Source organism: Tyto alba, unplaced genomic scaffold (genome assembly GCF_018691265.1).
Source record: "Tyto alba isolate M040663 unplaced genomic scaffold, T.alba_DEE_v4.0 Super-Scaffold_40, whole genome shotgun sequence".
NCBI lineage: Eukaryota > Metazoa > Chordata > Aves > Strigiformes > Tytonidae > Tyto > Tyto alba.
The window spans coordinates 37,133,641-37,148,873 of NW_024881316.1; the positions used below are offsets into that span (position 1 = coordinate 37,133,641).

Sequence of the window (15,233 nt, forward strand, 5' to 3'; positions counted from 1 at the left end):
CAACCACAGAATCCCAAGCTTCCAGAAACCAATAGTATGTTGGAAAAGGGTATAGACGGAAACACTGTTTATACAGATATTATTTTAAAATATCAGGTATAATTTGTAGTTTATAACTTTAAGTACAGTTTGAAGGATGCTTGCAATATACTTTTCTAATGGGTGGGGGTCTCCTCTGCCTACACCCACAGCATTAGGTACTTTTAACATCCGGTGGTTTTGTTACTGGAATACTGGACAAAGACATACTAACAAAGCTTGAATCTGTATGACACACTGAATAGGAAAGAGGCTGAATTACCAGAGAAAGAGGAAAATGAAACTTCTACAGCATTGTTCATAAGAAAGTCAAATTGATATTTACATAGTCAATTAAACTATCTACTTGTAAAGCCACAGAAAGCTTGATAACGATTAGTTAGCATAAAGTTTTACAGCTTATATGCCTTCTCCCTCCCACCCCAAAAAAACACTGAAAGATGTAGGGTTTACTCCTGTTTTTTCATGCTGTTGCTGCGAACCACTGTAATGGTCTACTGAACATTTTTAATGATAAAAGCAAAATGGGTTGGCATTACTGTAAAAGCTAAGAAAAGTTAGCAGTATTAACAGGGTAAATATAAAGGGTATTTTACAATTCAGTTCTAAATGCAACTCAGTTCCATACCCACCAAAAGTAATTTAGCATGATTTTACTACTTTGAAAAAAAAATTGCTAAAGGTAGAGCAACTAACATCATCTACCCAGTCTTACGCAAAGCAGTTGACACTGACCCACATGACATCTTTGTCTCTAAATTGGAAAGACATGGATTGGATGGACTATTCAGTGGATAAAGAATTTGCTGGATGGTCGTACTCAAAGAGTTGATAACAATGGCTCGATGTCCAAGGGGAGAGCAGTGATGAATGGTGTTCCTCACGGGTCGGCATTGGGATCAGGACTGTTTAACATCTGTGCTGAAGACTTGGACAGTGGAATGGAGTGCACCCTCAGCACGTTTGCCAACACTGAGCTGGGTGGTGGAGTCAACCTGCTGGAGGGAAAGGATGCCATCCAGAGGGACCTTGACAGGCTTGAGAGATGGGCCCGTGTAAACCTCATGAAGTTCAACCAGGCCAAGTGCAAGGTCTTGCACATGGATCAAGGCAATTCCAAGCACAAATACAGGCTGAGCGAAGAGTGGATTGAGAGCCACCCTGTGGAAAAGGACTTGAGGGTATGAGTGGTGGAAGACTGACTGTGAGCCAGCAATATACGTTTGCAGCCCATAAAGCCAATCATATCCTGGGCTGAATAAAGAGAAGTGTGGCCAGCAAGTCAATGGGGATGATTCTCCCCCTCTACTTCACTCTCATGAAATCCCACCTGCAGTGCTGTGTCCAGCTGTGGGGCCCTCAACATAAGAAGGACATGGACCTGCTTGAGCAAGTCCAGAGGAGTCCACAAAGATGAGCAGGGGGCTGGAGCACTCCCCCTGTAAGGACAGGCTGAGAGAGTTGGGATTGTTCAGTCTGGAGAAGAGAAGGCTCCGGGGAGACCTTATAGTGGCCTTCCAGTACTTAAAGGGGGCCTACAGGAAGGATGGGGAGGGACTCGTTATCAGGGAGTGTAAAGACAGGACAAGGGGTAATGGTTTTCAACTGAAAAAGAGTAGACTGAGATTAGATATAAGGAAGAAATTGTTTACTGTGAGGGTGGTGAGACCAGGTTGCCCAGAGAGGCTGTGGCTGCCCCCTCCCTGGAAGGGTTCAAGGCCAGGTTGGACAGGGCTTTAAACAACCTGGTCTAGTGGAAGGTGTCCCTGCCCATGGCAGAGGGGCTGGAGATAGATGATCTTTAAGGTCCCTTCCAACCCAAACCATTCTATTAAAAAAATAAACAAACAAACAAAAATCCAACAACCACCAAAAAAACAAGGTCTCAATATCAGGTTTTACTACAAGCAAGGAAAAGTTGATACTCATATCATATCAAAATTTAATGACCAGAGATGGATTTATATATCCATTTTGTAAACAAGATAGAAGATAGAAACAGCTACATATTTCATTTTTCCCTTCTACTGTACATTCTAATGTTCAGAATGCAACTGAGAGACATAAAAGGCAAACAATTTCAGTATTCCTCTTAACTGTTATATCCTAGAGAACAGTGTGAATATACTGCCAGTTTAGAAGTCATGATGCCATAAGTACATACAGAATAAGGCATTAAAAAAAAGGCGAAACAGATTCTTCCCAAGAGTACTTTAATTTTGCATTCATATTTGCATATTGCCAAAATGCAGCATTACCAACATATCATTTCTTTGGTTATTTTATTCCAAAACATGAATGGCTATCCTCCATACTTCTAGTCAGCATCAGTAATGAGATTTGGTATCGTATCCAGTGATAGAAAAAAGTAGCTTAGGGGCTAGCTCAATCTGTGTTTGCATGTGAAGTTTTCTTTTTAAAAAGCTTTTACAGTTTAAAAAGATTTTTAATTCTGTAGGCTATAATGTGTAATGAAAAATCCTAAAATCTGCTTTCTTCCACTTTCAGATGAAGGAACATCACATACTACTTCAGCTCAACAGATTTCACTCCTCAGGGTAAAAACTCATCTCAGAAGCCCAATTCCTTCAGAATATGTAAGTATTTCTTAACAAAGTATTGTACAAGTAACATTCACTTGCACATGAAGGTGTTGACCCAGTCACTGTTATTGTCAGTGATTAGCATGCAACTTTGAGATTATGGAAACAGTTCCCCTCCTTTTAATGCCACAAGAGTCTGGGATCCCAGCAACATTGAAACACAGAATGGTTGAGGTTAGAAGGGACCTCTGGAGGACACCTGGTCCAAACCTCTGCTCAAACAGGGCCACTTTGACCCAGCTGCCTAGGACCATGTCCAGGTGACTTGTGAATATCCCCCCCCAGTGTGGGAGACTCCACAACCTCTCTGAACAACCTGTGCCAGTGACTGGTCACTCTCATAATGAAAAATGTTTCCTGATGTTCAGATGGAACAGTTTGGTCCAGTTCCTATCTCTCCCGAATCCCAGCTTGACACATTCCAACAACCAAATATCATGTAGCCACAGGCCAAACAGATATACTAGAATGGAAAGCACATTACATTAGTTAATTCGGAAGTAGGTTAAACAGTTATGGAATAACAAAAACTGGTTCCTACAGGGGAAGAGAAAAAAAAGAGCAAAAGCAAGAAAACTTGTGGATCAAGACAAAGGTAAGTTTAATAGATGAAGGAGAGGGCAAAAAAAGTAAACGAACCAAAACTAAGTGATGCAATCACTCACTACCTCCCACAAGCAGATCAACATTCAGCCAATATCCAAGCAACAACCATCTTGGAAGACACTCTTCAACCCCGTTTGTTACTGCTGAACATGATGTCATATGACATAGAACACATCTTTGGCCAGCCCAGGTCAGCTGTTCTGGCTGTGCCCCCTCCCCACTTTTTGACTACCTGCAGCCTGCTCACGGCTGGGGTGCTGAAAAAAAGAGAAAACCTTGACACTGTGCAAGCAGAGCTCAGCAACAGCCAACACACAGGTGTGTTCTCAACACTGTTTCAGTCACAAATTGAAAGCACAGCCCCATAGAGGCTGCTATGAAGAACGTTAACTCCATCCCTGCCAGACCTGGTACAGTTCATCTGGAGATTAGTGTAAAAGTTCTAATGCATGTAAGGAACCAGTTAAAGAAAATACATTATTCATCAAGTTCACTATTATTCAGTCTTGAAGTAGATTTGTTAATGAAAAGGCACAAGAAAGTATCTAAAAATGTAGTGATATTAGAAAAAGAAGTACTGTCAATATCCATGAAGAAAACAAGGTCAGACGAGACAAACTGACTGAAGCACAGTGATAAAAAGTGCTAAAAAGAAGCCAAGTAATTCAAAAGGTAATGTTTGAATGCAGTCATGCTATGTAAGAACACTATTAACACATTTCTTGTACGTCTTCAGGCAATGTCATGCCCTTTCTTTTTCCTTAACATTTTATGTAGCATTAAGAAGTCAATCAGCCAGACAAAATATACTAAACCTTATTTTGAGCTTTTTTTTAAAAAAACTGAGCTTTTTATACAATTATTTTAAATGGCATTTAAAGTCATTAAAATTGAAAGAAAAAATGATGCAGATTAATATCCAGTTGTAACAGGTTCCAATTCCACACCCATTTGGTGTGTGGTCAAAATGTGGACATTCCTGCTATTACTGCTTAAACAAGAAGAAAATGGTCAGAAATGTATTACTGACAGAGAAAACAAGACTCAGCCTTTCAATTAAAAACAATAAACTTTGCAAGCAAAGTTCTTCTTTTGCATCAGAAGTTGGAAAATAAGTTATAAAAGACTGACTAGTAAACAAAAAATTTCATAAGCCATAGTCTGAATTAATGTGGCTGAGTCTATGGAAGGCTGTGAGGAAAAGCCCATGTAAGGAAGATTTCAACTTCTCTTTCTTTGTAGAAGACCTAACTAATGATACCCCTGCTTTTTACTCTAGTTTTGCTGTCTAAAGTTGTACTCTCTTCTTCCTAATCAACTTACTGTGCCCATCCCACTTGTAGTGTGTGTTAAATAATGAAAACACAGTGATTAAAAAGTAATTGTTTTCATTTGTGGTTTTGTTTTTTAGTGTTGTGTTGGGCTTCTTTTTCACAGTACTGTTAATCAACAAACATCAGGGCAATGACCTGTGAGCTCTGAAATAATGGTTCTTTGAAGACAATAACTAAATTCCTAGCATAACAAACAAAATGCTGGCAATAAAAGGAATAAAAAAACCCATAAATTACTTAAAATGCCTCACACAAATCACACAAAGGGAAATAAATGGGAAATCATCAAGATAAAGAAGTTGATAAGATCATCACTGTAATTAACAATCTATGAAGTCAGCATTATTTAAAAGCAAACAGAGCTGCCAGAAGAAAAGATGACAGACCGAAAATGAATGCAGAAATATAAGCAGTAGTTCCACAGAATATTTGGAATACCTCCCTTTCAGAGAGAAATCTGCTCCCTATATGCAGATAGCCTACACTTAGCACTACAGAAGTGGACTGAATTATTATTTAGTCAAAAAAATTTGAGTAGTTATTCAGAATTAAAAGCTTTCTGAGTAGAAGTGCCACAAGCAGGAACTCTCTCACTGCTTGCAGCAGTGAGCTGCTGTGGTCAAAGAATCCATACTTCAGCCCTTCAGTGTGTGAGGAGGGTACTGATGAAGTTGCTCTTCACCTATAGGACTTCACCTATTTCATTTACCACAAACACAAGAGGAATATTGCATCAACCTCCACCTTCTTCAACTTAAGACAGATGCTAATATACTGGATCCAAGGAAGAGTTATGATAATAATGGAAGAGCTGGAAAAGATAACAAAACAACCATCCCCACACACTTAAAAAGAACAACCAACAACAAAAAAAACCAAAACCAAACCAAAACAAAAACACACCAAAACCCAATCCCTCTCCTCCCCCACCCCCCCCAACCCCCCCAAAAAAAAAACCCCCACACAAAACACCCCATCACACCGAAAAAAAAAGGGAGCAGAAAAGTCCATTCAGTTTGTCAGAGGCAAGTTCAAGTGGCCTCTGCTAAATGTTTGACTGTGGAAGCAAACTTTGATGACTGCCTCTAGTATAGCAGACAAAAGGACTATAGGTTAAATTTCAAAACTACATCCATTTGGTTTAGCAAAAAAAGGCATTTTTAAAAAATAAACAATGAATAATTAGCCACCACAAGGGCTACTATGGATTTAAAAATCACCCTTAATGCCTTAAAAATTACAAAATATCTCCCACAGGATATGCTGCAGATGAAAAAAGTGTTAAATTTTGGGAAGCAGTCTGATCGGTCTCATACAGAGTATCCAGTACATTAACCACATTACTTTGGGTCTATGATTTATTGAAGTCCCACTATGATGCATCTCTACTTACACAGTTCCCACCACTCAACGTCACCACTTTTGTGAACCCTTAAGGCTGGGGAAGTGAATCTCATCTTCCAAGTGGTAACTCATTTCCACTGATTGCAAGAAACATGGGACAAAATCTCTGAGCTCTTACGAGCTCATCATACCCTAAACTGCAAGTCAGTGTAACATTAGTTGCCCATTCACAAGTGCAAACTCCCTATCCATTTCTCCAATTTAGATTTCCTCTCAACTCCTTTGCCCAGTCAAGCAGTGCTCATTCATCTGCCTTTTGATTCAGTCAGCACTGGCCCAACTCATCAGAAAGTTAAAAAGAACTAGTAGGCCAAGTGAAGAAGGGGGGCCCTGTCAAAGCCCAGCACGTTCCTGTCTTTCTCAGTAAGAATGAGACGTTTCAGAAGTCAGCACTGAATCCATGTGTTTTCATTCCCTTTTGCAGAACTAGACATTCTGCTCCCAAGTTCTCTGCCATATCAAGAGACATGCAAGTAGAAGCAGTTTCCTATTGCTCTGCTGGCCCAACACCTGCCTCTCCTTACTACTGTTGATATATTGAAACAGTGGGGGATGTTCTGATGTCTGCTTCCCAAGTTCCCACATGATGACAACAGCAATGGTACGTGGTACCTGTGAAGTTCCTGTAGCCTACACTGTGACGTTGCTTACGTTCCCTTACCTGTCACCACTCAACACTTTTCTTGATCATTTCTGACCAACAGAGGCTTTTAAATGGAGGTGCACAATGATAATGGAGTGCATTTTTTAATTTTTTTTTTTTTTTTTGCAAAGGGGGAAGGAGCCAATTCGTCTCTCAGCACTCCTAAAAATACCTACTTATGTTATCTCATTTTAAGCTTCCTCTCAGTGTCCACTTCAAAGAACTCCACACCTTTTCTGTATGGGAGAAAACTGAACATTAACATTTCATGTTAATGACCATGTTTTTTTGCAGTATGTATATTATATGCAGATTAAATATCAGCACTTCCATGAAATACAGAAATGTGAATCTGTTACAGGAATGGGAAAATGATATAATACAGTACTTGGCCATAGAACTGGGCTGGGAAGAAAGTGCTGAATTAGAGATTAAAAGAGTGCTCGTATGAACAGTGCAGCCTTAAAACAGGATAAAATTTTAAGTAAAAGGTGCAAGCCAGAAGGCAGCTTTTATGTATGAAGCATTTTTCAGATCAAAGTTAGAAGAAAGAAATCTCTGAGAAGTTTTCAGGTTTTACAACAGTAACTTTTTCATTGTACACTTCCACTTGAAAGTTGGATGGGATCCTGAGGCAAAACTAGTTGCAAGATGGCTCAACAGTTGTTTCATTCCCAAACCCAGTGTAGGGGACATACTACATCTGCTGACTTGACCAATTGTTTCAAACACTTTTTGAGTATCTTTCAAGGCCAAGAAGCTAACAGGAATCTGCTACGAAGTTCTGCTTGGCCACCAACCACAATAATCTTGCCATCAATATTTTCTTCCTGATACTCCTACTCATCTTAAGAGAGTAGAGAAACTGCATTAGAATCCTGAACAGAAATAAACAAAGGAAAACAAACAATGTGTTTAAAACCAGATACACAGTAGAGGCTACAACCTCTCCCTGCACCTTTCATGTGGAATAAATGAGAAATAATCTTGAAATGACTGAGATACATTAACAGCAAGAGTTTCAAGTAGTCACTAGTGGCAATCATATGTAAAGACAGTATTTCCTTCTCATTAGACAACAGTCATCCCCTGGCTACCTCAGTTCAGAGTCAGGTCTGGGAACTGAGACCCAGGGATGAGTGTCAGTCTTTCCTGGTACGCATGAAACACTTGGTACGATTATGTGATAAAAAGGATTGAAACACCTAAACATGACAGTAGTTCTGCTGAATAGGCTTAAGAGACAGCTGATGGAACTACTGATAAAACATGCTGATCTAGCATGACAGACAGATCAAACCACAGATTTTATGCTGACAAAGCTTGTCATTTTCCAAGGATTTCAATTAATAATATTTTACTTTATTAGAGGTTAGATGATTTCTAATAAATTTATACTAATATCATGGGAACGCTAAAACAATATCCAAAGAGGGAACAAGTTGAAATTCACCTCATTGAGCATGGTGAATAAACACATCTGGAAAAAGAGCGCTATCCAGAATAGAGAAGATAAAGACACAAAATACCTCACAAAATACCTCTTTATTATCTTTTCACTTCAGATTAAGTTAATGAAGACATCTAAAGAACTTTTAATAACAAAACATCTAAGAAATATATTCTCTTTTTTTGTGTTTGGTAGTAAAGATACATAAGAAAGCATGGGTAAAACTTTATGTTAGAGGTATCCTTATACGTAGGTTTCACTGGGCAAAGAAGAAACTGCAGACCTGGTAATATATGTCATAGACATGAAAGCACATTCTTTCAGTAACAGGCTTGCAGCCAGATGGAGATTATGACAGAGTTTATCATTTATATTATTACAGTGCCTAGAAACCATATGCATTGGCCCAGAACGCTTCTCCGTGGAGCATCCTATTCAGAATGCAAAATCCTGGTACTAAACACAAGCCTGCGGCACAATGAATCCTAGAATGAGCAAAAGTAAAATAAATAAATACACAAGAAGAATATCATATTCTATACTGAACCAGCATACAGGGACTTTGGGCTTCTATCAAAAACTTTCTTATCCACAGAGCTAACTCCTCTAACTGAATAAAAATATTTTTTTATATTGGCAGTCATAAAAAGAAGAAGTAGGCAGAGGAAAGTAGGTTTATGAATTTATCTTTAAAAAACTGTAAAAAGAAAAATATAGTATTTGCTGAGACCTTTTCCTTGATACTATATTCAACTGTGCCTCACCTGAGGTCTTAAATTCTTCAAATATATCTGCTTACCTTTGTGACAGCTTTTGAAGAAAAGGTAATTTCATCAATAAAAGTGACAATATCATCTGGAACAAGTCTATCGAAGTACTTTGAACACATATCATATGCATGTAGCCACTCATCCATGCTTTCTGGTATTTTTTTAATGAGATGGTGATCACCATTCCAAAAAAGTTTTTGTAACCAGACAGAATAAACAGAGCTTGATGACAGCATGCTGCCATCTTTTTTAGGAATTTTGGGAGCCAGTTTGGAAACAGATAAGATATTTTGACTTGTAAGGATGGGCTCCAATGTTTCCAGGGGGTTTTCATTTTCATCTGTTAGCTTTTTGTAATTAAGACCTATTGACAGAAGGACAAAGAGGTAAACAAAATGAAAGTTATTCATAATTAAATCTACTCAAACTCTACATTTATGTATAAAACAATCAGTACAAAACCAGCATCTGCAGAACAAGACAGACCCTACTCCATCTCCTTTTACATCATACATACTGACAGATTGGAGAGGAAGACAGGTTTGTAAACAGGTAACACTGGGATTTTATGATGTTCTGATGCATGTGAAATCTCTCAATCCCTGGAACGTATTTTAACATTGCATATCAATACAATCTAAAAAAGCAGATTCGCAAAGAAGCATGACTATATATTTAGTATACAGAATTGTATTACTATTTTTTTTAATATAAACCCTGGAAAACCTTAAGCACCTCAAGAGATAAGTCCTCATTAATTAAAAAAAAAATGTATTCTGATCATGTAACAATTCGTACTTACTACCTATCTCAGTAAAAATCCAAGGCACTAACCACAAGTAAACTAAAGTCAACTAGAGACAGGACATGTATATCCATTTACATGAATACCTATATGATACAAGAGTCCTGTTACTACTTTGGTTCCTACAGGAAGAAAACTCTTGCAAATTACTCTAGCAACAGTACTATTTTATTCTCTGTGCATATAATTCCTAAAACAAATGACTACTATAGCCATGTTTTTCTTCATGGATTTAGGGCCTGTAACCTCTACAAACACTTTGATGTTGTTCCTTGACTATTATCTATAAACTATGCTGAACCTTTTAATTAATTACAATAGATTTAATTTTTTAACATACAAAGTGACTAATTTAGTTCTGATGCATGGTCCTAAGACTTCTTTTTTTGAGCAATATTTAGAAATAGCTTTGAAGGCAAACAGTAACTGCTTGACAGATTTTTCTTTGACAAGCATCATAGAACTACAGTGTTTAAACACGCAAATAAGTACTGAAGGTAATCCCTTCTCCCCCCAAAACTGCCTTCTTCCTTCCTGAAATACATGAATTCATATGCATAATCTCTCTGAATTCTGCAGCAAAGATACTGTCTGATACACATGAGGTTCCAGTATTGAACAATTAATCAATCCCCACAGCAAGTAATCCCATACAGTGGGTATTTTTGATATTTAAACTGGATTTGGAGTTATTCAACTGAAATTCAAGGTACTGCTAATTACTGACTAACAAGCACATTGAAACTAGTATTCAACATTTCAGAGTGCCTTCCAACAGCTCACTTTTATAGGCATTGTCTGATAACGTAAGAGGACAAATAATGTTGTAGTTCTGCAAAAACAAAAGGTGACATCAAAGATAAAACATGAAATAATATTACCCTCTTTAAAACAAACAATCAAAATGCTTACAGATCCTAATATATTATGCAATTAAGACTGTTGAAAGGTAAACTGTCTTAAGTTCTTTGAGAATATTCATATTAAACTTGCAGTGTTAAAAATTATGCCCTAGGAGGTCTGTATCTTTTCTTTAAAAATTCACCATGAACCACTGCCAATAATTTTAGCTTGCCTCACCAACAGAAACCTATTTTTAAGTATTTTTTTGCTTGCTGCGATAAACTAAATTTCCCATAACACAAAGAGAAGGAACTTACTCCTTTAAGATATGACTAACCTACTAAACTATTTGCATTCATCTGGTATGCTCACTGAAAAAAAAATTACCCAGAGAGTATAAACTATATAAGGATAATTACGTCAACACTCACATAACAGAATAATAAATACATCTATGAAGAAAAGAAACAATAACTCTCTTACCTGGTGCAACTGCTTTGAATTTTTTCAGGAGTCGGATGTGAGTTTCAGGTTTAACAGCATGCTTCACCATTTCTGAGCAACCACAGTTTTCAAGGAGTGTAAAATAATAAAGCAACCGCTGGTGATCTCTGCCTTCGATACTTGGGTAAACATATTTAACCATGTGTTCATGTAAGGTTTCAGGACTGGTTTTCAAAGTCTCAAAAAGACCAAGACTTTGTGCTCTTTCTTCTATCTCCAGTGTTGATAACCTGAATTTAGAAGTAATTTTGGCTTTAAAGGCCTAGATGTGACATGAAAGACACTTCAGCTGCACACCTGGGAGACAGGACAACACCCTCCTTTGTTTAAGGTTTAACTTGGTAAGACCTTGTGAAGGAGTAAATACTCGTTCATAAATATTTAGATCGTTGCTATTCTCCATAAACAAATGCTAAGGACTTCTTGTATTTCCTGATCATCTTTTCTGTTGATTTGGACATGCAGATTGAGGGTCATGAATACCGAAGTGGGATTCAAAGCAGCATTTCACATCTCTAAGTATAGCTATATGTAAAAGTAGACATATGTCTAGAATATGTGTACAGGAAGCCTTTTAGAAAAACAAAAACAAAAACAAATCAAAACTAAAGAAAAACAACCAAACAAACAAAAAACAACTTCTGGCTGAATGATGCTAGAAAACCCTATTACCTGATTAGAAGTTCTCCCAATTTATTATGTTCTATTTTCTGTAGTCGATGATCACCTGTGCATACTTTGAGAGATACTACCACTAAAAATTGGCTCTTGCCCACTAGTTAATCTATTTGACACTATTATTCATGCTTAGCATATTTCATTTGACAGTTTTATCAAGTTGCCTCTCAAATTGTCATCCATGAAAGCTTATGAAAATATCAGCAAGTCTTGGGTTGACCTCAGCCAGTCTCCACGCTTCAGGAAATTTTTTTCCTAACCCTTTTGAAAAGAATACATTAGCTCTTTCACAGCATGAATTCAGACACCTCCAGCTGACAACATAAAAGACAGCTGAATGCAATCACTCCTTTTTTTCCTCAGCTGGGAGAAAAATGGGTGCATATCAAGAAAGTCTCATCTTAAGGTTATACCTTTCTCAAATGAAATTTTTACCTAAAATCTGAGAAAATAAGTAACCCATAGTTGACTACCACCTTGACTCTCCCCAGAGTCCAATCATTTGGCATGTTAGGTAGTACATTTCATTTGGAAATCTGATGTCTTCTAATCCCATTTGATTTTATTCTGCTTTTAAAATTGGTTAAATTAGAATTTCAACATCAGTTTTTCTTCAGTATAAATGCCACACGTAAGGTAGTATTTCTCTGATAACTAAGTAAAATATTTCTCAGTTTCATTCCTAAACATTATTTTCTTACAGCAAATATCATGAACACAACCTTCTCAGTTTAAAAATTCTCCCTCAGAAATCAGAGAATCATAAGTTATTTTTGAGTTATTTTTATATCTAGAACCAGTTAGGTTGTTAAACTTCTAAGCATTATTTTAATTCTCTAAATTCTTGTTAGTTGTTAAGTGTTCTGCCATATTAATGGAAATAGGTATGATATTAATGGAAATAAAGCATCATTCACTCCTGGTATCAGACCAAACAGACACTTGGACCCAATGTATTTTTAGAGTATGATCTGAGTACCTTCTTCTGTTCACATCCAAAGTTCAAGCTAAAGGCTAACTGGACATTAAATTTTATCAACACTATCTAAAGAGATTTGCTGTATGTTTTGGGAGCAGGGCTGGTGGTAGATAGGAAGTGTTCATTATGCTGTTCAGAAAGATTCTGGAATAAAACATTCTGTGACAAGCAAACCAAATTTTCTGTTTCTGAAATAATAAAATGCATTTTCTAGTTTTTTAGCAATCAACTGTGATCAGACTCTTCAAAAGAAACAATTAAATTTCCACTGAATTTTTAAAAATGTAATTCTAAACAATTTTCAACAGGCTCAAATTTACAGCATAACAGAAAATCATGATGTTTATTTGTCATCAAATAATCAAATAAATAGTTAATACAAACTATGTAAGTGTTTCTTTTGAGCTTCTCCCTATGTAAAGTGGCTTATAAAAATACTGCATATTTGGTTAAAGAGATTAAGTCTTTAGAATAAACTTCTTTTCAGTTTAGAATGAATGCATAACGAGACATGCATTATTAATGCCATAATCCCAAGACTAAAATATACTGTAATGGCCATATTCTGTCAATCAATTTTAAAATAAGATTATGATATAACAAAAACAAGCTCAGCAGCATATTATGCTATTATACATCAATTTTCAAGACTTTTTTAAATTTCATTAGGGAAGAGGTTTTACTTTGTACATCAGTGATTTCAGAATTCTATGAATACTAACTCATGGAGGACAAGAACAAAGAAAATTATAGAAAACTGTTGCAAAATACCTTAGATAATATTTTAGTCCCAGAGAATTCAGATGGCTCTTTCACATTCACCCCAGTATTGCCATGTTTATATCCTGACTGTCTACTTTGTTTAAAGCACTAAATAATTTAGCAGCATCAAAATTTAGATGGTATGACTTCTCTGTTTTCTGAAGGAAGCAATGAAAATCTCAGAATGTTATTTCATCTTCTCAGATCTTGCACCAACATCTATAAGGCTTTGTTTTTTATGCCTCATGTTTTATAAAAAGTTCTAATGCTTTTTAATTAATAGTTAATGTTAAGAGAGGTACAAATACTGCTGCAAGCTAAAGCTGCTTTCTCAATTTAAAATCTGAAACAAAACTAGACTAATTTGATCATGCCTATCAGAACAGTAGATATGAGCTGCTGTATTACACAGGGGGCTCTACATCACTGTCATCTGAATGCACTATTCAAGCAAGTAGCTTAGTCTTTCATCAAATGGGTTTATTCATTTTCAGTGGGCAAGTAGTACTTACCTGACTGACAAGATGTCAAAGTTTAAAAAAAAAAAAAATAAAAGAAGAAAAAAAAAAGAAGGCCCTGGAACCAACTCTGGAATAGAAGCAAAAAACATCCCTCCCTTCTATAAAAAAAAAAAAAACTGAAACTGAGATGAATAGATGAGTAATGTGAATAGGAAGCTTTAGTATATATATTTCCTTTGCTATTATGTAGAAGTGAGATCAATAAATAGCAGAAGGGGTTTCTTTTAATAAATTATTATAGAAAAACTAGCAAGCTTCAAATCATGTTCCAAAGGACTGTAAAAATAACCACTTTATTCCTGTTAGTTCCTACTGAAAAAGAACACTAAGCATTCAAAGCCAAGGAAACCAAAACACTGAAACACAAGTCCCAGGATACTTAGAAGAGCAGTAAGATGCATATGGAGTTTTATCTTTGCTTGTAACACCTATTTTCATGGCTAGTTACAAAAGCATCACATGGAAAAGACAAAAAATTCCCAAAGTATCACAACACGAGAAAAATGAAAACTCAAATCAAAATCTACCCCCAATACACTTAAATGTTCTCATAGGTTACCACATGTTCCTTTGTACCAGAATCATATGTGTATTTGCAAGGGAGACAACTTACCCACTGTCAGTGAATAAAAATTCCAGATGGGTCATATAAACTTCCCAAAGTGGAACATTGTATCGCTGAGCCAAAGAAACAGCAATCTTGTACACATTTTCTTCAAGTGTTCTTTTAGAGAAGAGACATAAAAGAAAACAAGGAAAAGTTACACTAAGCCCCCAAAGACATGACACAAATATAAGTATTTATATTAGAAAAGTAATGATTTCTTTTTAAAGTTTGGTGTTGTTTTTGTTTTGTTTTGTTTTGTTTTCCACAAACAAAGCAACTAGAATCACTGTTAAATAAAAGTACATGAAGTGTGTCTTATTGCGTTTGCTTACACTCAGTGCTCCATTGGGCAGGGGGGCATCAAAGCATAGAGATATTCCAAAGGCAGGTACCTACTGCACATACACTTTGGTTCTCAATGACAGTTTCCACTTAACCTTTGTGCTAAAGAAAAAAGCCTCAGATTTCATTTAATTTCACTTACAAAGTGATAAAGGATGTAATGGGTCACAGCATTTATTTGATTTAGTTGCAACATCTACAGTGTTTTAGCACAACTGGTTTGCAGATCCTTAAAACTCTTCCCAGAAGTTCAGATAAAAACACTTTTTAGTATTTGCAGACTAAAAGAAGGTGTGAAGATGTCCAGATCCACTCTGTAAATGTCCTAGAAATATTAAAAAGT

General features: G+C 36.5%; 1 protein-coding gene across 2 annotated transcripts in view; it reads right to left on the reverse strand.

Moving 5' to 3' along the window:
- Positions 1-15,233, reverse strand: part of NBAS (NBAS subunit of NRZ tethering complex) — a 178,948-nt gene that overhangs the window by 49,589 nt on the left and 114,126 nt on the right. For both annotated transcript variants that reach the window (XM_042803171.1, XM_042803170.1), the window contains 3 exons: positions 14,555-14,665; positions 10,981-11,231; positions 8,879-9,213 (listed from right to left, as the gene is read on the reverse strand). In XM_042803171.1, the coding sequence (XP_042659105.1) occupies positions 8,879-9,213; positions 10,981-11,231; positions 14,555-14,665 (697 nt within the window). The remainder of the gene's footprint in view (positions 1-8,878; positions 9,214-10,980; positions 11,232-14,554; positions 14,666-15,233) is intronic.